The 24,696-nt window shown below is 38.7% G+C and overlaps 1 protein-coding gene across 4 annotated transcripts in view; it reads left to right on the top strand.

Annotated features, from left to right (window-relative positions):
• UBE2U (ubiquitin conjugating enzyme E2 U) overlaps positions 1–23,670 on the top strand; it is a 67,201-nt gene extending 43,531 nt beyond the window's left edge. For 3 of the 4 annotated variants that reach the window (XM_043878204.1, XM_043878205.1, XM_043878207.1), the window contains 3 exons: positions 4,985–5,066; positions 17,278–17,372; positions 23,337–23,670. In XM_043878204.1, coding sequence (XP_043734139.1) covers positions 4,985–5,066; positions 17,278–17,372; positions 23,337–23,512 — 353 coding nt within the window. In that variant the 3' untranslated portion in view covers positions 23,513–23,670. Of the gene's footprint in view, positions 1–4,984; positions 5,071–17,277; positions 17,373–23,336 lie in introns of those variants that run through there. The other variant, XM_043878206.1, reaches the window with a different exon arrangement.
• Positions 23,671–24,696: the final 1,026 nt, after the last annotated feature.

Genomic DNA, 24,696 nt, shown 5'->3' with positions numbered 1-24,696 from the left:
TTTATTGCCATGAATTGATGGGACTGGATATCATGATCTTAGTTTTTTCAATGTTGTGTTAAAAGTTTGTACAAATATGGTGGCATCTGTCCTCTCTCAGATAGTAGAGAAAGCAATGGAGAAAATGAGTCTGTAATATAAGAATAATGGAAATATTCAGAAAAGATGACCGTGCCATTTGGGATTTCATAATATATAAGGAAGAGAGTGCCATACATACTCAAATAGAAAACGTAGGAAAGGCAATCCCAAAAAATTAAGCAAAGACATGAATTATCCTTAAATGGAAACAGCAAACTTTGGGAAATGCCTTGGTAGCCTAGTGGTTCTGTTCAGTTCAGTTGCTCATTCGTCTGCAGCACTTTGCAAGCCCGTGGACTGCAGCACACCAGGATTCCCTGTCCATCACCAACTCCCGGAGGTTGCTCAAACTCCTGTCCTTCAAATGGGTGATGCCATCTCATCCTCTATCATCCCCTTCTCCTCCTGACTTCAGTCTTTCCCAGCATCAGGGTCTTTTCCAACGAGTCACCTCTTCACTTCAGGTGACCAAAATATTGGAGCTTCAGCTTTAGTCCTTCCAATGAATATTCAGGACTGATTTCCTTGAGGATTGACTGGTTTGATCTCCTGCAGTCCAAGGGACTCTCAAGCATCTTCTCCAACACCACAGTTCAAAAGCATCAATTCTTTGGCACTTAGCTTTCTTTATAGTCCAACTCTCACATCCATACATGACTACTGGAAAAGTCATAGCCTTGACTAGACAGACCCATGTCAGCAAAGTAATGTCTGTGCTTTTTCATATGCTCTCTAGGTTGGTCATAGCCAAGGAGCAAGTGACTTTTAATTTCATGGCTGCAGTCACCATCTCCAGTGATTTTGGAGCCCATGAAAAAAGTCTGTCACTGTTTCCATTGTTTCCCCATCTACTTGCCATGAAGTGATGGGACCAGATGCCATGATCTTATTTTTTTGAATGTTGAATTTTAAGCCAGTTTTTTCACTCCTCTTTCACTTTGATCAAAGGCTCTTTAGTTCCTCTTCGCTTTCTGCTATAAGGGTGGTGTTATCTGCATATCTGAGGTTATTGATATCTCCCCCATCAATCTTGATTCTAGCTTGTGCTTCATCCAGCCTGGCATTTCGAATGATGTACTCTGCATATAAGTTAAATAAGCAGAATGACAATATACAGCCTTGATGTACTCCTTTCCCAATTTGGAAGCAGTCTGCTGTTCCATGTCCAGTTCTAACAGTTGCTTCTTGACCTGCATACAAGTTTCACAGGAAGCAGGTAAGGTGATCTGGTATTCCCATTTCTTTAAGAATTTTCCACGGTTTGTTGTGATCCACACACTCAAAGGCTTTGGAGTAGTCAATGAAGCAGAAGTAGATGTTTTTTCCAGAATTCTCTTGCTTTTTCTATAACCTAGTGGATGTTGGCAATTTGATCTCTGGTCCCTCTGCCTTTTCTAAATCCAGCTTGTACATCTGGAAGTTCTTGTTTCACGTACTGTTGAAGCCTAACTTGGATGATTTCGAGCATGATCTTGCTAGCATGTGAAATTAGTGCAATTGTGTGGTAATTTGAACATTTTTTGGCATTGCCTTTCTTTGGGATTGGAATGAAAATCGATCTTTTCCAGTCCTGTGGCCATTGCTGAGTTTCCCAAATATGCTGCCATAACGAATGCAGCACTTGAACAGCATCATCTTTAAGATTTGAATTAGCTCAGCTGGAATTCCATCACCTCTACTAGCTTTGTTCATAGTGATGCTTCTTAATGCCCATTTGACTTTATAATTCAGGATGTCTGGCTCTAGGTGAGTAATTGCACCATCATGTTTATCCACATCATTAGATCTTTTTTGTGTAGCTCTTCTGTTTCTTCTTGTTACCTCTTCCTAATATCTTCGGCTTCTGTTCTCTTAATATCTCCTGTTTCACTGCTGTGGTCCAGGTTCAATCCCTGGTCAGGGAGCTGAGATGCCACAAGCTGCTAGTATGGCAAAAAAATTTTTTTGTGTGTTTCAAGTCTTTGACTGTGTGGATCACAACAAACTGTGCAAAATTCTTAAAAGAGATGGGAATACCAGGTCACCTTACCTGCCTCCTGCAAAACCTGTATGCAGGTCAAGAAGCAACAGTTAGAACCAGACATGGAACAACAGACTGGTTCCAAATTGGGAAAGGAGTACGTCAAGGCTGTGTATTGTTACCCTGTTTATTTAACCTATATGCAGAGTACATCATTCAAATAGTAATGAATGAGTAATCAATAGTACATTTGAGAAGACATTTCTCAACTTTTCTCTGTCTGTCTGTCTGTCTGTCTGTGAAGTGGGTATTATGATGGTAAGACTGCATATCTACAAGTACCCCCATACATAGTAAGAATTCTATTAAAGTTAATTATTATAATCATCTAAAAGTAATAATCCTGCTAAGGACTCTGGGGAGTGCAGGTTTGCTTCCTTGAAGGAAGGAATATATTCCAAATAACAATAAAAAGAGCATCAACAAAGTCTTTAAGACTATGTATGTATGTGTGTTTGAATTAAATACATTAAAGTATAGATAGGAACATTGCTGGTGACAATCATGTAACATTAATAGAAGAAGAGGAGAATGACTAAGTTTAAATGTTTTTTGTGTTAATGACAAATTTCATCAAGCTGGAAGGTGTTAATTAATCACTGTTAAGAAGGAAGCTCCAGATAAGGACAAGACTGATAGGGAGCATCAGGTTGGTTAAATAGTTCAGGGCTGTAAGCCCGGGACAATTAGAAGAAAGAGAGAGAAAAAGAAGTGCGGGATAGGGGAGAAGGGAAAGGGAGGAGAGGGGGAAGAGGCGGAAAGCCAGGGGGAGGACAAGGGAGATAAGGAAGGATATATATGTGTGTGTATGTAAATGATCTGGCTTAATAGTATTTCATGTAAAAACTACCAGTGCTTAAGCTTAGTAGGTTTCCAATAACTTTATGTGAAACTGATTGAAGGCATAAGGCTTATAATTAACCACAGACATACGAGCCAGTGGTGTAGTGTGATTTCCAGAATGCCGAGGCAAATCTAAACTGAATTGATTGTCAATTTTGAGGGAGACAGCAATCCCACCTGTGTCTTGCTATTGGTATGAAGTCAAGATTCTGAGCCAGTTCTGGATACAAATTCTAATAGGAATATCAACAAAGTTCACTGCTGGGCTGAGAACGATTAGGTCTCTAGAAAGCCATGACTTAAGAAAAAGTTGAAGGAACTGAGACTGCCCTGAGAGCTGTCTTCAAATATTAGAGGGATCCTGCCCATGGGGGAGGGATAAATTTACTCAGTATTGCTGACGGGGTCAGAAGGATGAACAGAGGAAACTCAGATTAAGCCCTCAGATTAAGGAAGGACTGTGTGACCTAAATAACTGTCAATGGAATGGGCAGTCTCAAAATACAGAGGAGAATTTTCTGTCATTGGCAAGGAATCTATTTAGAGGCTGGATGATCATTTGTTGCAGATTCTTGCTTTGTGGAAAATCATGATCTGTAACATCACATCAGACTCCAAGGTTTTGTTTTTTTCACTTGAAGTGCTGAATTAGAATATTATTAAACAATGATGTCAGTTTCTATATGAGCTATTTTAACACTGTCTTCATTTCTGTAAGTGATACATAAACAGTCATCAGTATAATGATAAGTTCAGTCAGTTCAGTTCAGTTGCTCAGTTGTGTCCAATTCTTTGCAACCCCATGGACGACAGCACGCCAGGCTTCCTTGTCCATCTCCATCTCCCGGAGGTTGCTCAAACTCATGTCCATCGAGTGGGTGATGCCATCCAACCATCTCATCTTCTGTCCTCCTCTTCTCCTTCTGTCTTCAATCTCTCCCAGCATCAGGGTCTTTTCCAATGAGTCAGTTCTTAGCATCAGGTAGCCCCAAAGTATTGGAGCTTCAGCTTCAGCATCAGTCCTTCCAATGAATATTCCAGACTGATTTTGTTTAGAATTGACTGGTTTGATATCCTTTCAATCCAAGGGACTCTCAAGCATCTTCTTCAACACCACAATTCAAAAGCATCAATTCTTTGGTGCTCAGCTTTCTTTATAGTCCAACTCTCACATCCATACATGACTACTGGAAAAACCATAGCCTTGACTAGATTGACCTTTGTTGGCAAAGTAATGTCTGTGTTTTTTAATATGCTGTCTAAGTTGGTCATAGCTTTCTTTCCAAAGAGCAAGCGTCTTTTAATTTCATGGCTGCAGTCACCATCTCCAGTGATTTTGGAGCCCATGAAAATAAATTCTGTCACTGTTTCCATTGTTTCCCCATCTTTTTGCCATGAAGTGATGGGACAGGATGCCATGATCTTAGTTTTTGAATGTTGAGTTTTTACTCTCCTCTTTCACTTTCATCAAGAGACTCTTTAGTTCCTCTTTGCTTTCTGCCGTAAGGGTGGTGTCGTCTGCATATCTGAGGTTATTGATATTTCTCCTGGCAATCTTGACTCCAGCTTGTGCTTCATCCAGGCCAGCGTTTCTCATGATATACTCTGCATATAAGTTAAATAAGCAGGGTGACAATATACAGCCTTGACGTACTCCTTTCCCAATTTGGAACCAGTCTGCTGTTCCATGTACAGTTCTAACTGTTGCTTCTTGACCTGCATAAAGGTTTCGCAGGAGGCAGGTAAGGTGATCTGGTATTCCCATCTCTTTAAGAATTTTCCAGTTTGTTGTGATCCACATGGTCTTTGTATAAGAGTTTGTATAAGTTACAAAGTTACAATCTGATTATTCAAATAACATCCAATATCACAAAATTTAAGTAAAATGAATTTGGAAAGTGTCTGAGGATTGTGATGTGACTTGAACTATGATAGTATGTGTTATTGCCACATACCAACTTAAGACATGAATTATTTTAAGCTTTGAACTGTTGTTAAAGAATGTATGCATAGCTCCTTTTTTAATTGTTCTAATTTCAGTTCTTAAAGATCCAAATTTCATTAAACAGTGTTATAATTGGAAGAAAGATGATCTAAGACATACTAAAGAATGGAGTTTAAGGTAAGTAATTTTAAGTGTCTAGAATATTTTCCTATGCACCTGAAATATCTATTATTTACTTTCTACTAATGAACTATTAGAAGAAACCCATTGAATTTCTTTAAAACCTGGACAAAGCTAAGTATCATTTTGTCCTTTCATATGAACCCAGGTGGGAAATATCTTTGCTATCTACTGGCTTCCAAAGATGGAGACAGGACCTGAGCCACCGTGAAGGGATCTCACAATACTTTTCCTATTAATTTTCTTGTTTCCATCCTCAGTCACCAAGTCGTGTCCAACTCTTTGCGACTCCATGGACTGCGGCATACCACGCTCCTCTGTCCACCTCTATCTCCCAGAGTTTACATAAATTCATGTCCATTGAATCAGTGATGCCATCTAACCATCTCATCCTCTGCCACCCACTTCTCTGTTTGCCTTCAATCTTTCTCAGCATCAGGATCTTTTCCAGTGAGTCAGTTCTTATCATCAAGTGGCCAAAGTATTGAAGTTTCAGCTAACATCAGTCCTTCCAATGAATATTCAGGGTTGATTTCCTTTAAATTGATTGGTTTGATCTCCTTGCAGTCCAAGGGACTCTGAAGAGTTCTCCAGCATCACAATTCAAAAACATCAATTCTTTAGTGATCAGCCTTCTTTATGGTCCAACTCTCACATCTGTATAGATCACCAGTTAGCATTTCATCTTTCTCATAGTTTCAAATACCTTTTCCTCTTTCACAAAAGGATTATTCACTCAGGAACCAAGTATATTAAATTAATGAGGAAGTATGTAACTAAATACAATGATAAATTATGACAGTATCTTTTGGAATTACTTTTAGACCACATTAAGGAAGGGACCTTAATCTCAGCTTTGGTCTTCTGACTTCTGAAGGCATGTTTTTTGCTTCATCTGCTTAGAGCACAGATTCCATCTCTGCTCTGTGGTACTGGCTGTGTTGTAGTGGTCATTTATTCCGATGTGTTTATTTCAAAGCATGCAGTGAATGTGCTACCACAAAGCTAGGGGAATTACAGTTCCTATTTTTTTGTATTTACTTCATTTTTTAGCATTTAGCATTTACAATCCTTGTTAGCATTGTAACCTCTTTACTAGGTGAAAATACAGGATTAAAAAAATAGTGTGCTTATTATGAATTTGTGTAGAAACCGAGGCTCTTAAAATAGACTTTCCTGTCCTTTAATGTCATAGTTCAGGTCGAATTTTTCGGTTGGAGAATTTTTTTCAGTTAATTTCTTCATCAACCTTCCTTTGAGCCAAAATGGAGAAAAGCTTTTGCATTAGATAGATACTTTTCTGCTTTCAGAGTAAATTGCAAGCAGTAGAAAAGTTTTTATGGAGCAGAAGTTGAAGAAGTATGAGCATGGTTTTTGTTTTTGTTTCTGGAAGGCCTGCTTCAAGTTTCACTTAAAGAAACCTACGTAGAATATAAGGTTAATTTTGCTTTGACATGACTTCCTTTTTGATTTCCTCTGACAGAAATACTTTGTTTTATTTGTTTGATTATTGATTCATTATATAAGGCCAGTCCCGCAGAACTCAAAATGTAGAAAGAGTAGGACCATGTCATTTTCAACTTATCCACCCACTTCTCCCATATGGCTGAAATAATTGTGAGCTGTTGGAGTGCTAGAACATTTTCCAAAATACATTATTTTGAAGTTATAGGTCAGATTATCATGCGCATGGTAACCCTGTCAGAATAAAACTCTCACACCTTATGCCATCTGGTGGTTGATGAGAATATATTTAGATCAGATGATAACAAAACGTTGATTTAAACAATATTTAAAGTGTTTAAAAGATATATTTATCTGCATAATTTTATTGCATGCAAAGATATAAAGTATGGTGAAATCCATTTTTTAAAATAATTAATAAAAATCTTGTGTTTATCAAAACACATAAGGTGTAATAAAGTGGTCAATTCACCAAATTCAAGTAAAATTTTTGGGAATCTATGCAAGTGAGTAGTTGGTCTATGTGTACATGCAATATAATACCTTATGCATCTCTCTGTTTTTAATATCTGAAAATGCTTTCCTCACACGGAAATTTCCCCCTTTTAAAAGACCCAGAAAATGCAGGTTGAGAGTCTTTCATCTACAGAGTTCAGGAAAGAGACTTATCCCTTCTGCCTCATGGTCTTCCCCCTACTGTCTGGAATCCCATCCCCTCATCAATCAAGACTGATTTGTAAGCTACCCTAAATTCTTTTTTTTTCTCCCTCCCTATTGTTTGGGAACATGAGATCTTTTCACCACTTTGTGCCTTCTGCCTGGGATATCTTTCCCAGCAGGATCTCAAGTGAGGATTTGGTCTGAGTTAAAAGGTAGGACGTGGGGCACTTAAATGCTAAATGCAGGGACGTGGGAGCCAGACTTTTGCATCTGAATCCTGGCTCTACCAGTTACCAACGCAGTGACCTCGGGCATGTTATCTGACTGCTTTGTCCCTCAGTTTCCTTATCTATTAAATGGCAGTAATAACTCTAGCCACCTCCCAAGGAGATTGTGAGGATTAAATATACTGATACGTGCATGTAAAACGCTTCAACCCAGTATCTGGTACACGTAAAGTGTGCCCCACTTGAGGTTCACTGTTATTCATCTTTTCCTTACTGTGGCCCTAGTTCGATTGTCACATGGGAACTCTTTCTTTCTGAGCAGCATGGGGAACGGGGGTGGGCTGTAGTGTCAGACAGATCTTGGAGAAATTCTTACCCTCTCTGACCTTATCTCCTTATCTATTATGTGAGATATTACCTACCTTACGAAGTGGTTTTGCATTTGATCTCTTGAATGAGATCATACATATAAAAACCACACAGTGTTTAGCACATGGACATTCAGTAAATATTAGTTCCCAAGGAGAGGGGGTGACAAAAACCCATGTTCCCCAACTTTTTAGAGAATAAAAATAGAAATGTGTAAAACTGTTGAAATTTTCTCAGTCTAGAAACCAAACATCAACACCTATCAAGGCCACACTTATTCTAACCCCACTCTACCCATGGTTCTTTTCCCTTCTCTGTCCCGTTGTCTCTTCAGCCTGGCAAAGCGCTCCACAAGGATGGCATGAAGACCCAACTCAGCTGTGTTTTGTGGAACGGTCCCTGCTTCAGGCCCCCGTGTCCCCCCATCCTTTCCTTCTGGAGCATTCTGTCCCTGTCTTTCTCAGTGCCTGTGGTAGGGAAATTCATCTGTTCACGCGGAATGATCGGGGCAGGACTGTTCTTGTAGCTTTGTATTCTCTGCACTTAGCCTGGAACCTGGCAACTAGTAGGCACTTGATTCATGTAAGCTGAATGATACATACTCACCCTGTTTTCCCACTTAATAAAAGGATTAAATGTGAAGGCAGTTAATTTTAGGAAAAGTAAAATGTTGGGGCCCATTTTAATGTACTGATTATGGTTATATTTGAGGTATTCTAAGGGTATAGTCATAGAGCAGTGATTGAAAATTGGAAATATAAATGACTGTCATGAATATTTTATGCAAATTCTTAAGTTTTACACATGTTTTTAGTTAGTATTAATAGGAACTCACTGTCATTATTAGCAGCTCATAAATATTCATGAACCAATCATTTGGTTTGGTGTTCATTTCTAAGGTCTTTTTTCTTTCCTATTGCCTTGCCGGACTTTTGGCTATTCATGAAAAGGCTTTATGTCTACCAAGAAATGGGAAAGAATATGATTACAATCTAATCAGTAGTTCATATTGATTTTCTCTAGAGAAAATGAAAGCTACAAACTAGGAAAGCAGTGCAAGCTTTTCTTTTGACTATCCTTACTTAAGCACATGTAACATGACTTTTACATCATACTCTATACCTAGTGATTGCTTATCTGGTCATGGAAAGAACTATGGCAGTCACCTAAGCTTTGTCAGCCTGCAAGTTATCTAAATAAAAGTTATCAATTCTGGAGAAGTTTTACATTCAGTGTGACTTCGGGAGAGAATATTGCCCTTTTCCATACTTTGAAGCACAAAGGAAACGGGAACTAATGTGGTGCCATGCATTCTCTCTTCATTTCCTAATGTGACACTGGCCACACTGTGGAGTGGACACTTACACCTCCAAGCATAAGCACACGCCTCTAAGTGTAACCCACAAGAATATCCATCAGCCACCTTCAGAGCCACAGCAAATCAACCTACGCTCCAAATCAGACCACTTCCCTTGTCATACAGACAGAGCCTCATGACAAGGTTCCTAGCTTCCCTTTTCAACTGGATTGTGACTCCTAGGTTTCTGGACAGGAGTGTGGAGGAAATGTAGAGGGTAACTGTAATGAATGAAAAAATGAGGCACAAAGAGATAACTAACTTGCCCAAAGTTATTGATAAAAACATACTGTTTTTGAAAACTGAAACTCTATTTCCCATCTGCCTATGAATATGTGCTTATTAAAAGCTTAAAATTTTCAGGTACATGTAAAAATACTACCTACCCAATTACTAACATAAGTCAAGTCTGCTATTGCGAAAAAGTTTTGTGGTTTTGGATCGATTTTAATTCTATTATTAAACAGTGTTAGTTCCTTTTTTCTTCTGTATAAAACGGTTTGTGCATGCATGCTCAGTCGTGGCCAACTCTTTGCGACCCCCTGGACTGTAATCCACCACCCTCCTCTGTCCATGAAGTTTTCCAAGCAAGGATACTGGAGTGGGTTGCCATTTTCCTTCTCCAGGGGAATCTTTCCAACCTAGGGATCAAACCTGCATCCCCTGCATTGCAGGCAGATTCTTTACCGCTGAGCCACCAGGGAAGCCCTTTAATAAAAATGGATTGTTGTCACTGTTATTCAGTTGCTGAGTCGTGTCCAACTCCTTGCAACCCGGTGGACGGCCACACACCAGGCTTCCCAGCCGTTCACCGTTGCCTGGAGTTTGCTCAAACTCATGTCCATTGTCATTGATGCCATCCAACCATCTCATCCTCTGTCACTTCCTTCTCAACCTGCTTCAATCTCTCCCAGCATCAGGGTCTTTTCCAGTAAGTTGGCTCTTTGCATCAGATGGCCAAAGTACTGGCGTTTCAGCTTCAGCATCAATCCTTCCAATGAATATTCAGAGTTGATTTCCTTTAGGGATTGATTGGTTTGATCTCCTTGCAGTCCAAGAGACTCTGAAGAGTTTTCTCCAGCACCACAATTCAAAGACATCAATTCTTTGGCACTCAGCCTTCTTTATGGCCCAGTTCTCACATCCATATACGACTACTGGAAAAACCATAGGTTTGACCATATGGACCTATGTTGGCAAAATAAATCTCTGCTTTTTAATGTGCTGTCTAGGTTTGCCACAGCTTTCCTTCCAAGGAGTAAGCATATTTTAAAATGGATTATCATGTGTTATATCAAAATACCAACATAAAACTTTCTTATATTTGTAAAATGTACTCTTAATTGTACTTTATTTTAAGTGAAGGAGTTAATATTCATTGTTTCTAAGTTCCTGTAGTATCTGATTTTTTGACTGTGTGTTTTAACTCACAAAAATATGTGATCATCCTTTAACATAACTATGTTTGATTCCAGTTTCTCCAGTTATATAGAAAGTATCTATTCTGGGTACGTTAACTTAATGTTTGCTTGTTCTATCCTTCCAGGATTATTGATGTTAAACATTGTTTTTGTAGGTTTACATAATTATATATTTAATGCATTTTTAAGCAGGAATTACATATTTTTTTATTCCCCAAAGATTAAACCTTGGGTGCCATCTTGTGGTTGAAGGGAGAAATGGCATTAGAATGAGTATTTCAAATGTCCCTTTTAAAATAAAGACATGGAAAAATTAGAGAAAAATTCTTTTAAAAAATAATTTTACTTAGTGGCTGCTCAGATATTTTTAGAGACTGGAAGCTCAGTATTTCAGGAACATTTAAGTAGCTCTAATCTTCCTTATTTCAAACTTAAATCTAACATTTTGTGATATTCAGCTACTCCAAATTTCTTTCATTCATTTAACAGACTTTTCTTGAACACCTATTATGCACTTTTACATATGTCTGCAAAGCCATCCAGAGAGTGAGAAATTGCCTCCATCTTATAAGGAAGATTTTAACAGAAAAAAAGAAAAAAAAAACAAATTCGCTAAGGTTACACACACAGTGAACAACAGAGCTGAAATTCAAATCCAGGCCTACCTACCAGATGCTACAAGGCATGCCTTATTTGATCAGATTGAGCATCAGCTCAGACACCAAGCACCTTGGCTTTGGATGTGGGTAGAAAGCATTATCCAGGGGAGACTGCTGTGGTAGAAGGGGCTTCCCAGGTGGCATTAGTGGTAAAGAACCTTCCTGCCAAGTCAGGAAACATAAGAGATGTGGGTTCGATCCCTGAGTCAGAAAGATGCCCTGGAGGAGGGCGTGGCAACCCACTCCAGTTTTCTTGCCTGGAGAATCCCATGGACAGAGGAGCCTGGCGGGCTCCAGTCCATGGGATTGCAAAGAGTCAGACATGACTGAAGAGATTTAGCAGGCACACACGTTGTGGCAGATGAGAAAGTACTCCTACTGTCCTTCGAAGCAACACAGGTAAGCCGCCTCTGTTTTGTGGACTTGCCCTTTAAGTCTCAGAAAATAGTCATAATGTCTTTCTCTTTCCTCCTCTTGAGTTTTCTCTTTTTCACAATAAACACACCAAGTTCTCTCAACTGTTTTTTTTTTAATGAATTTTTTAGTCTTTATTGTTTCTCTCTTATGGATATGATTCATTAATTTTTCTCTCAGAAGGTTGCCCCCAGATTTTACCATGGATCTTTGGCTGTAGCACAGAATCTGATGGATCTTCCTGTGTTATAGACAGTGTGGCTTAAGGCTGCTTCCTCTTCCATCTCTCTTCAGAAAGACGGGTTTCAATTCAAAAACATACTAGGCTACCCCCCTTCTCCTGTCAAAAAGGGAATCACTTCTTTGGTTCTGCTCCCACATAGAACACTCTTCTGAGAGAGTGCTCTCTCTTTCTCTTTTTCTCTCTCTCCCTCTCCCCATTGCCTACCCCTACAACAACCTACCCCACTCCCCAAGGCCACAGAAACGTGTTGCATGAATTTACTAATGCCTTGGTCTAAGCAAGGTAAGACTGAAGACAGCTGTGGTTCCCTAAAGGCTTATTAGTGTGTATTTTACCTGAAGGGAAGGATAAAAAGGAGACCAAGAAGTTTCTTAGAGCATGTTACTGAAAGTCAGGTTACTAGATAGAAGGATGTAATAAGTTTTATGACACTTGTTATGTACATAGAGCAACTTCTCAAGAATGTGTAACAGTTTACAGAGCCACCAAAAGGATACAAGAATTTAATAAGAACAAGCATTAGGGTTTTTTGCTTTGTTACTTTTAATATTTATTGCACCTTCCCTTATAGTCATTTTAATTGCATTTTTAATTTTAAAATTGTGACAATCAAGATTTTTTTACAATTTATGTTTTCAGTTAGATAAAGGCAAATGTTTAAATGAAAGAGGAAATATCAATAGTATATAGTTTCTTGAGGACAAAGATTTACCACTGGGGGAGAAACAGTATAAATCAAGTTATACTGTTTTCTAACTAAAGTCATGTTTGCCTTGGGGAAAATAAGATTATAATGATTTTGCTTGTTTTGGAATTCATACAAGACTTAACAGAGCTAGACATGGTGTACATTCCTGCTAGTTAGAGTGGCTAGAACTCTTAATTCAAAGGACATTGGATGGAAACTTCAGAAGGGTCATATGTTAGGAATGGGGCTATAAAGATAAAAAAAGATAGGGCTAACTCATGTCCGACTCTTGCAATCCCATGAACTGTAGCCTGCCAGGCTCCTCTGTCCATGGGATTCTCCAGGCAAGAATACTGGAGTGGGTTGCCATTTCCTCCTCCAGGGGACCTTCCTGATCCAGGTATTGAACCTCGGTCTTCTGCATTGCAGGCAGATGCTTTATGGACTGAGCTTGTCTCCAGGTAAAGGCTATTCTGGACCCCTGTGGAAGCCTAAACACAAACCTTGAAGGACTAAAGTGATTTGTAAGATACTGAACTTCATGCCACAGCAATGGACAACTATATGTAAAGGAAAATAACAAAATTCAGCACCCGCCAACATAAAATTTACATTGTTCATCATCCCATCAAAATGATCAGTTGTACAAAAAAGCAGGAAAATATAATTCATAGCCAAAAGAAAATCTATCAGTATAAATAGATCCATAACTGATAGAGATAATATAATTAGTAAGTATGAACTTTAATGCAGCTTTTATACATCTTATGAAATATACTCAAGGATCTGAAGAAAATCATGAATATAATGAAAAGTAGTGGAAGATATACAAAAGAGTGATGGAACATCCAGAGATAAAATAAATACAAAATACTTTAAATATACACTATATGGAAAGAAGCAAATTAGATACTGAAGAAGAAATGACTGATGAACTTGAAAATGTAGCAATAAACACTTTTGAAAGTAAGCATAGTGAGAAAAAAGATTTAAAGCCCCAATGGGCTGTGGAGAAGGAAATGGCAACCCACTCCAGTACTCTTGCGTGGAAAATCCCATGGATGGAGGAGCCTGGTGAGCTACAGTCCACAGGGTTGCAAAGAGTTGGACACGACTGAGTGACTACACTTTCACTTTCTTTCAAAATACACATAATTGGTGTACTCCCAAAAAACTGACAGGAAAAATATGCAAAGAAATAATTACGGCAGAAAATTTTCCAAATTTGATAAAAGATACAAACTCAGAGACCAAGAAGCTCAACAAATCCCAAGAAGCAGAAGTATAAAGAAACCATTCCAAGACATACAAAAATCAGATTGCTATTACTCAGTGGTAGGAGAAAATCTTAAAAGCAATGAAGGTTAAACACACATACACACTGCATATAGAGGAACAAAGATAAGAACAACCAATAACTTCTTGTCAGAAAACTTGCAAGCCAAAAGATAATGGATGCCAGTTTTAAAGTGTTTAGAAGAAATTGTTAACCTAGAGGTTCATCAGTTCAGTTCAGTTCAGTTGCTCAGTTCAGTTCAGTCGCTCAGTCATGTCTGACTCTTTCCGACCCCATGGACTGCATGCAGCATGCCAGGCCTCCCTGTCCATCACCAGCTCCCAGAGTTTACTCAAACTCATGTCCATTGAGTTGGTGATGCCATCCAACCATCTCATCCTCTGTCGTCCCCTTCTCCTCCCACCTTCAATCTTTCCCAGCATCAGGTCTTTTCAAATGAGTCAGCTCTTCGCATCAGGTGGCCAAAGTATTGGAGTTTTCAGCTTCAACATCAGTCCTTCCAATGAATATTCAGGACTGATCTCCTTTAGGATGGACTGGTTGGATCTCCTTGCAGTCCAAGGGACTCTCAAGAGTCTTCTCCAACACCACAGTTCAAAAGCATCAATTCTTTGGCCCTCAGCTTTCTTTATGATTCAACTCTCACATCCACACATGACTCCTGGAAAAATCATAGCTTTGACTAGACGGACCATCCTATACAGTTCATGGAATTCACCAGGCCAGAATATTGGAGTGGGTAGCCTTTCCCTTCTCCAGGAGATCTTCCCAACCCAGGGATCAAACCCATGTCTCTTACATTGCATGCAGATTCTTTACCAGCTGAGCCACCAGGGAAGCCCAAGAATACTGGAATGGGTAGCCTATCCCTTCTCCAGCGGATCTTCCCAACACAGGAATCGAACTAGGGTCTCCTGCATTGTAGGCAGATTCTTTACCAGCTGAGCTACCAGTGAAAAGGAAAGATATGTCCATCTGAATGCAGAGTTCCAAAGAATTGCAAGGAGAGATAAGAAAAAACTTCCTAAGTGATCAATGCAAAGAAATAGAGGAAAACAATAGAATGGAAAAGACTAGAGATCTCTTCAAGAAAATTAGAGATACCAAGGGAACATTCCATGCAAAGATGGGCTCAATAAAGGACAGAGTTTATACCCTGTGAAAATCTCTCTAAAATGAAGATGAAGAATTTTTTGCATCAGTGAATAAAAAAATGGATGAAATGAACAAATTTCTTGAAAGACAACATCTACCAACACTCACTTGGAAAAAAAAAAAAGGATAAACTAAATAATCCTATGTCTAATAAAGAAATTGAATTGATTGCTAAAAGCCTTTACACAAGGACAACTCCAAGCCAAATGTCTAGAATTTTCTAGACTTTAAGAAAAACAAAATGCCACTGTACACAAACTCTTTCAGAAAGTAGAAGGGGAGTATATTCCATTGTCTGTTTAAAAGTCAGCATTACCTCAATAACAACACCAAAGACAGCACAAAACAACAACAACAACAAAAACCCTACAAATCAATATACCTTATATATATACATAGATGAAAACAATTTAGCAAATTGAATGTAAATATATACATTTTAAATATAGTTTAAATGTTAAATATTTTTTTTTAAAAAAAATGTTAAAGCAGGGTTACATGCCTGGTATAAATCCAGTTGGTCACAATTAAATATAATAAGTAATTATGATAATTATATGACCAGGTGGGGTTTACACTAGAATGTAACCTTGGCTTAATATTTGAAAAATTCAAACAATGTAAAATAAAATAAGAAATCAGATCATTTCAGTAGGTAAAATTTCAACATCAAATCCTGACTTAATAAAAAGCTCTCAGTAAACTAAGAATAGGAAAGAGCTTCCTCAACCTTATAAAGTACATCTATGAAAATACTACAGTCGACATTCATGATAGTAAAAGACTGAATATTTTGCCACTAATGTCAGGAACAATGCAAGGCTGTCTGCCCTCAGCATCGCCATACATTTTATTGGAGGGTTTATTTTCATCATAGCACATATCGCATCTGATATATCTTGATTTTCACATTCGCTCATTTTTGTCTCCTCTTGATGGGCCAGGGACCTTGTCTGCCTTGGTCTCCCTGTATCATTAGCTCCTAGAATAGCACTTGGCACAAGGTACATGCTCCATGAATAGTTTTCAAATGAATGAGCTTTTTAGTAGTAGTGTGTATGAACAAGGTACACCTGTGGGGCAAAAACATTTCTATTCTACGTAATTTCAGCTACAGTAAGCAGTGTTTTCACCGAAAGTTTTCTTATCATAGTAAAAAAATTAGTCATCCCCAAAAGAAATTTTTGTAAAAATTTTCATTTCCATATATGAACTCCTTCTCTAAGGAAATGCTGTGGTAGCTTGACTTGGGTTCCTTGATGTCTTCTACCAGGTATGTCAAGAATTTTTCTGGTGAAGTTGTTCTCTTGTGTAGAGAGTTGAAGTGTTCCACCCCAAACTCATGTCCACCCAGCACCTCAGATTATAACCTTATTTCAAAAGAGGATCTTTGGAGATATTATTAGTTAAGATGAAGCTATACTAAATTAAGGGAGGCCCTAAATCCAATGGCTGGTGTCCTTATAAGAAGAGAAAAGGACACAGAGACAGGAAAGAAGATCATGTGGTGATGGAGGCAGAGATGGGAATAATGATGGTAGAAGCCAGGATCATCAAGGATTGCTGGGAATCAGCAAAAGCTAGGAAGAGGCAAAGAAGGATTCTTCCCTGAAGCCTTTGGGGGAAGCATGGTCCTGCCAACAGCTTGTTTCTAGACTTTAGTCTCCAAAACCATGAGAAATTAAATGTCTGTTATTTTAGGTCACCGTGTTTGTAGTAGTTTGTTATGGCTGCTCTAAGAAATTAACCTACCTTGGTATACCAAATGATGTTTTTATTACTCTTAAAATATTACTCTAACACCATATTTGTTTATTTTCTAGATACTCTTCCACTGGAAAACGCATACAGAGTAATTTCAGTTTACCATTGCATTAGTCAATACTCAGAATGGCACCATAGTCAAAACTCATTGCTCTGCTTCTTGGGTTCATTGGATTTGTTGGCCTTATTTTTTTCAAAAGTAATGTACACGTCCCAAAATTCATAGAAATTAGACAATTTCTTCTTCGTCTTTTAACTAAGTACAAATGTTTTTAATAGATTTTTTTTAACCTAAGTTTCAAGAATAGGTCACTCAAACCTTATATGTAGTCTTCCAGAAAACAGAGGGGGGAAAAAAACTCACCAACTTATTCAACACATTGACATCAAAAGTTAACAATGATTTTTTAAATATTATTTTTCTAGAAATTGTGTTTGGCCTTTCCATTTATATTCATAAGTGACAGCTTCTTCTTTTTGTTATTCTAGGTATATTGCTGCCGTATCTCGGATTGCTAGAGAAAATATAAATGCTCAGAAAGTCAATTATCAAACTAGAAGAAGTTATATCTGCGTACCTCCGAGTAAACTGAGTTCAATCTATTTGTTTTACTTGGTTTTAAGGACTAAGATACTAGTCGCATTAATGCATTTAAATTTTTGTTTAGTTCAAATAAGTTGAAATGTGTGAGGTCTAATCTTTTGTTCTCCTTTTGAAGTTGCTTTATTAACTCTCACTAACAAAATAAACTCAGTAAATTACTTATATAAGAATTGGAGCTTTGAAAAAAAAAAATGGATTAGTTTTACTCTCAAGCTTTTGTAGCCTTTAATAGGTGAATACACAGTTTGAAAATCTAAGGCTAAATTTCAAAATGTATAAAAGTAGCAAAAATAAGCAAAACACTAAACTGACTCCTAGAGCTCATTTTAGATTTATTTATTTTTTTTTTAAATTTTTTATTAGTTGGAGGCTAATTACTTCACAACATTTCAGTGGGTTTTGTCATACATTGATATGAATCAGCCATAGATTTACACTTATTCCCCATCCCGATCCCCCCTCCCACCTCCCTCTCCACCCGATTCCTCTGGGTCTTCCCAGTGCACCAGGCCCGAGCACTTGTCTCATGCATCCCACCTGGGCTGGTGATCTGTTTCACCATAGATAGTATACATGCTGTTCTTTTGAAACATCCCACCCTCACCTTCTCCCAGAGTTCAAAAGTCTGTTCTGTATTTCTGTGTCTCTTTTTCTGTTTTGCATATAGGGTTATCGTTACCATCTTTCTAAATTCCATATATATGTGTTAGTATGCTGTAATGTTCTTTATCTTTCTGGCTTACTTCACTCTGTATAATGGGCTCCAGTTTCATCCATCTCATTAGGACTGATTCAAATGAATTCTTTTTGATGGCTGAGTAATATTCCATGGTGTAGATTTAGAGATAACTGCAATATGACTAAAAAGAAAGGAATAAGTTAGTTGAGATATTTTGGGTATTTTATTTTTTTAGAATTAATGTTTTTCAAAGAAACATTTGGAGCAGATTGGGGGCAGGTCTTAAGCAATAAGAGAGAGCTGGTAATTTATCATGGAAATCAGCTACTGTAGAAGGGAAAGCAAAATGTTTGGGGTCAGAGAATTTGGGTGGAGCCAGCAGGTCTGTGTGATTATAGGACAGCCTCTTAACCTCTGAGCTTCAGTTTCTTCATCCTCAGCTAGAGCTGGAAAAATGTTCAATATGTATTTGTTTCCAAAATCCTTCCCTGCTTCACAGGATTCTTGTGACTAAATGACTCCACACAGGTAAAAAGTCTTTGTGAACTGGGAAGTCTTATGAACTATTAGTTACTGCTTTTGCTGTTGCCTGTCCTTGAAACACAGCCACATCTAATTCCCAGGCACAGGCAGTAACCTTCATTCAGTGATTCTTCAAGGTCCTGCTCCCTTATCTCTAACTTCCTGTTCCCAGGCTCTCCATATCTATCTGGTTAAGTTGATGATTACAATAATTTCTGTTCATGCTTTGTCGACTGCTTTCTACAGCTCAAATCTGCTTATGTTTTTCACATATCTAAAACCTCTTGTTTATCATTTCCTTCAGGATAAAATTTCTACCCTTTGATAAGGCAAAGTCCTTAATACTCTAATATCTGTCTGCCTTTCCCGTGATATCATTTACTGATGTTTTACTTACACCATAAACACCACACTGACTTAGGAGGTCATGGTTGTTTATTCCTGTCTTCATTTCAAAAAAATTTGAGAGGTGCACCGTTTTCTTATTACCTGCCCCCAAAGACCATTGCTTCCTTTTTCTTCCTTTCTAGTACCTAATCCTTTGCGATTCAACTCAGGTTTTTCTAAGAATCTTTCCCTGTGGGCTCTCATAGCATTTCTATCATGCCTTATCATGCTCTATTAGTTTTCTATTGTATGTAACAAATTGCCATATACTTAATGGCTTATAACAACACATTTTTATTTCAATTTCTGTGTGCTCAGAGACAGGGCACAGTGTAGCAGGGCCCTCTGGTTGGGGTCTCATTATGCTGTGGTCCAGGTGTCAGCTGGGCTGCATTCTCATCTGGAGGCTCGAATGGGGAATCTGTTTGTTGTAAGCTCACTGAGGTGAATACACAGAATTGTTGACAGAATTCACTCCCTTTTGTCTTTACTAAGGCTGTTCTTGCTGGCTGTATGCTGGAGGCCTTCCTATGCTTTTAAGGTTGCCTGCAGTTCATTGTCGTGTGGGCTTTCCTAACACAGCCTCCTGCTTCATCCACCCAGCAAGGAGAGTCTCTAGAACAAGTCCGATAGCAAGGCAGAATCTTACATAATGTGACATAATCATGGAGATGAGATTTCATTACCTTTCGCATGTTTCATTGATTAGAAGCAAGTAGCAAGTCCTACCCACACTCAAAAGGGAAGGGATTACACAAAGGTGTTAACACCAGAATGTGGAGATCGTAACAAGTCACTCTAGAGTCTGTCCACCACACATGCCATGTTATAATGGTCTCTTTATGGCCAGTCTCATTCAATAGAAAGTGACTTCCTTGAGGGAAGGGGCTGCTGACCTCTCTGCACAGTAATAGGCATGTAGTAGTCATTCAGTGCTCATAAACAAATGAGTAAATGAATGATAGAATGGAGTAGAGTTGTCATGGTTTCAGCAGCCCTGTGATTTTGGAGAAAAGGGGAATGAACTCCTGGTGAATGAGAAAAAGTAAGAAATGTGAGCTGGGAGAGAGAACGTTTTAAAGAATGTCCAGTAACTCATTTAATTTCTAGTGCTGAGCCATGCCCGCTTTGAAATTGAGGTAGACTCTCCTTTGTATCTAATCTTCCTGCTAAGAGAAGATACTATACCTAAGAGGTTGTGACCAATTAGATTATTGTTCAGAAATCTTCACTCCCTATCATGTTCTACCACCACGGGCGAAATATACTCCCTTGACCCTTGACTTTGAGCTTTGCCATACTACTTGTTTGATCAATGGTATTTTAGTGAGGTGTGATGTGCTCAGAGCTTGGGAAGGGTTTGTGCAATTTGGTTTGCTCTTTTTCACCTCTGCCATCATCCCAAGAGCATGCCTGGACTAGCCATCTGGTCACCAAGCTTCCCAACCAAGCTTCCCAGCCATTCCCAACCCAGAGAGGCCAACTCTCAGCGGACCTGTAGATGTGTAACCTAAACAAATGCTTGCTGTCATATGTCACTGGGATCTTGTGGTTGTTTATAATGTAGAAAGAGTGAGCTTATCCAGGATACCAAAGGGAAATATGGCTCAGCTATAAAAGAAATGAACTCTGTGCTTCCCTTTTGCAGAGAAGGGTTAGCATATCATAATTTGCTAATGTGAAAAAAATTTATCTCAAATTTTGGAGGTGGGAGTAAAGAAGAGGCCGTAATTCTTGAGGAGCTGTGTGTATCGTACGTGGCAGTTTTCTCAGACACAGCAGTTTCATGCAGCTCTTCACACACTCTCACTTTACAGGTGTGAGGGCTTCATAGAAACCTCCGTGAGCGCACAGTGTCTGTCCCATGCAGAGTGGCTAGCTGTGTGCAGCATGTTGTGCTCCCCTTGCACTCCTGGTGTTTCCACTCACGTCCCTGCATCAGATTGACATAAAGCAGTGATGCTCTTCCAGCTACGGCCTTCCATAGTTCTCCAGCTATGGCCTTCCAGACTTCACTGTTCCAGGTCTTTCCACACATGTGTGATCCGTTTCTTAAACTTTTCATCCTTGTATTACTTATAAGGGCTCTGTTTTTCTAACTAAACTGAGGGTGATACAGAAGTGAATGGAAATTAACCATCAGGCAATAAACCAGAGCCCACCAATCAGAACAAAATTTAGTCTCTTCACTGACAAAATTATTTTAAGACTAGAAAAAAAATTTTAAGAAGCAGGGGATCCACCCTAGAAAGGCATACAAACCATAAGGCAATGAGAATCCGTGCTTCTGTAACTTATTTTAATGTAGTAACAAAGCTATTGGTTCATTCCAACCAGTAAATCCAAGGTTTCTCAGAGGGGTTTATAATGCTTACAATTTTCTGGAGGAACAAAGTTCAAAATAATATTTACTTTTTCTGTGTCACGAGGAAACATTTTTATGTTTATTTTGCATTAGGCTCTGCTAATCTAGCCAGAATTTCTCTTTATGCTTCCTGGGAGTGTGGTTTTTGTTTTTGTTTTTTAAAAAACAAACAGTAGGAACTAAGAGGGCAAATAATCAAGGTCATTGACTCCCAATATTCATTCCACTTTAACAACTGTTGTTGACCAATCATAGTAATCTCATTTTCCTTGCCAGTGACTAGCTTAGGAGCAGGGTGTGACACAAACCATCCTGAGAGGAAATATACTAGGAGCTTGCAGAGATAGTTTTCCTACTTTTAAAAATGAGACCCTGGAGAAAAGACTCCATTTCTCCTCTGGATATTGCTGTGTCTGATATGAGTACTAGAATGACCACACCTCTCTTCACTGTGACCCTGAAGATGAAGACAACACCAGAGATGGTAGAGCAAAACTGTGGAAAGAATGTCCTAAATGACATCATTCAGCCACTGTATCATTCAGTCCTGCCCTTCCTCTGATCTTCCTCTTCTATGAGATGAGACACTTCTCTATTGTTTAAACTGGTTTGAACAGTATTTCTTGTGACCAAAAGCATATGAACTCAGAACAGCTCAAACATGGCTAGAAAGAAGTATAGTTAATCCATCAATGATATGTTCATAAGGAAGATTTTCTCAAGGAAAAGAGAATTTAGTTCTAAATTAATGAAATCTAGAGATTAATGTTAAAGTATAAAAATAAAAACTCAATAATGGTGACATCAGGCTTCTTATAGAATAATGGCAGCTGTCTAAACTCAAATCCTCTGAAAATCTTTGCAATAACCAAAGAAATCAAGAGAACAATTCATTCATAATCCTTGCCTATAGCACAACTAGAAGACAATGAATATGACAAGGTTCATTCGATTTGTTACTGGGGAAATAAACACAGAACTATTATGAGACGGAATTTGTCCTGGACCACGTGCTGGGCAATGAGTTAGGGGCAACAGGTACACAGAGGAGAATACAGTGGGATTGTAGGGGTAGCGGAACATAAATAGCACCAACTTGGGGTCATCCCTGGAAAGCAAGTTCCCCTCACTGAGTAGAAATATTGAGAAATAAAGATACTGTATCTGTATTCTTTTAAAATGTAATCAGTTTATTTCCCTGTTTATGAGACCGATACAAGAAAGATGAGACTTCTTTGCATGATATATGAGGTGTTCCTAACCTGGCCTCAGCCTAACTAGACCCCTCCACTCACCTGTCCACACACTGTAACACCGTGATTTGGGATCCAGCAGACCAATGATTAACTATTATAAGCTGAATGTCCTTGGACAATTTACTGCAGGCTACTTAGTCTCAATTGTCTCATCCTTAAAGTAAAGATAATAATACCTGTCCATCATAAGCATTGTGTATGAGTTAAATTATATTTTGCATGTAGCACATGCTTAGCAAAGCACCTGGCAGAACGTAGATACTGAAGCATCAACTCTGATTACCTCCAAACCTGTGAAGTTCTCTCTCTCATACCTATGTGCTGTGGTTTGTGCTGTGTCCTCCATCTAAAGTGGTCCCGTCTCCTCCCTTTGCCCCTCTCTCTTCAGCAAACTTCTTGGCTTTCAAAGCCCACGTCTGTTTTCCCTTAGATCCAGTGATTCCATCCCTGTGCTCACATCTATGTGAAGCACTCAGGGACACCTTTCGCTTGTACACCTACTGGCACTTAGCAGGGGCTCAGTAAATATATGAGCATAAGAAGATTGACCAAAATGAAAAGAATGATTTTTGAAAAATAAGCTCATTGCAATTGTAAAATTTAGAAACTTTAAAAAGGTTACTTGCATTCACTTAGATGATCTTAGGCATTATGGTACAAATGCAGGGACACTTTCTTTTACTGTTTTTCCTGCCATGTCTATTCAATTTCTGTTTTACGTGTTTCTCATTATAGTTCAAACTTCTCCTGATTCACAAACTGAAACAGATACTGTCACAAAGAAGGACCAAAAAAAGGAATGGTGGAAGAGAAAGTCGGTTGAAATTAGCATAAATGAGCCATGGGAAAACGAAGTGGATGATCTGGTTGCCTGGACCAACTCCCTTGATACAGATGCTTTGGAAGATTAAGCTCCAGGATTTAAAAAATGAACAGTCTCAACCACAGCTCAGCTTCATGGAGCAACTCTGGAAGACTCACAGCTTGGCTTCCTTTTTTTTTTTTTTTTTTCCAAGTTTGTCTCATCCACTCACTGCAAGAACAAATTAGAAATATAAGTGTGAATCAGTGAATATGTTGCTTTGGATTTTTTTGAGCTCTCTTTCATTGTTTGACCCCAAGTTAGCCAAGCAGCAGTATTCATTATGGTTTTCCAATTAATGGTATTATATCCAGAGTTTTAGACTACCAGACACACATTTTTGCTGGCAGGACTTGGATCAGGAAGAGGCTGGTATTGGAGAGGAGTACTCAGGAGTTTCAGAGGCTGGACATTAACCCAAGTAGAGAATTCATGGGCTCAGATGGTAAAGAATTTGCCTGCAGTGTAGGAGACCTAGGTCCAATCCCTGGGTTGGGAAGATCCCCTGGAGAAGGGAATGGCTACCCACTTCAGTATTCTTGCCCGGGGAATTCCATGGACAGAGAAGCCTGGTGAGCTACAGAGGAGTCCATGGGGTTGCAAGGAGCCTGACGTGACTGAGTGACTAACACACACACACACACACACACACACAGAGGATCTATACATTTATCTACACACACACACACACACACACACACAGGATCTATACATTTATCTCCATCTGCCTGGTTTAGCATCTTATTTCCTGCATGTTCAAGGGATAGGGTGTCATCTGTCCAGTTCACCAGTGTTCCTGTTGTTTTCTCCTAGAGGACATGCTCTATTTTCTCTTTGACCTTAACTAACCATCCTCTTATATTCTCATATCTTTATTCTTTCCCTCCTTTTTTTTTTTTTTGTTGTGTTACCCCAACCTGAAAATACACTGAAATCTCTCCTAAACTACATCTCCACCTCTGACCCTGCATTTTCACTTCCCTCAATACTATGTCATTCATATTTTCTCAGATTTATTGATAGTAATCTGTCACAGACTGTCTGTATTTCTTTAGTTCATGTTTGCATGCAATGCACAATAAAATCTATCTTATGCTAGGTTAAAATTCACTATGATCACCAAAAACTTCCATATTTCCCGAATTCAACAGATGCCGTATCTTAGTGGGCCTCTAGGCTATATTGGATATTATTGATCACTTTTCTCTGTGTGTGTTTTTTAATGTTTATGTG

This window comes from Cervus elaphus, chromosome 20 (assembly GCF_910594005.1).
Source record: "Cervus elaphus chromosome 20, mCerEla1.1, whole genome shotgun sequence".
Taxonomy (NCBI): domain Eukaryota; kingdom Metazoa; phylum Chordata; class Mammalia; order Artiodactyla; family Cervidae; genus Cervus; species Cervus elaphus.
The sequence above is the reverse complement of the archived record's forward strand: the minus strand, read 5'-3'. Positions and strand labels throughout refer to the sequence as shown.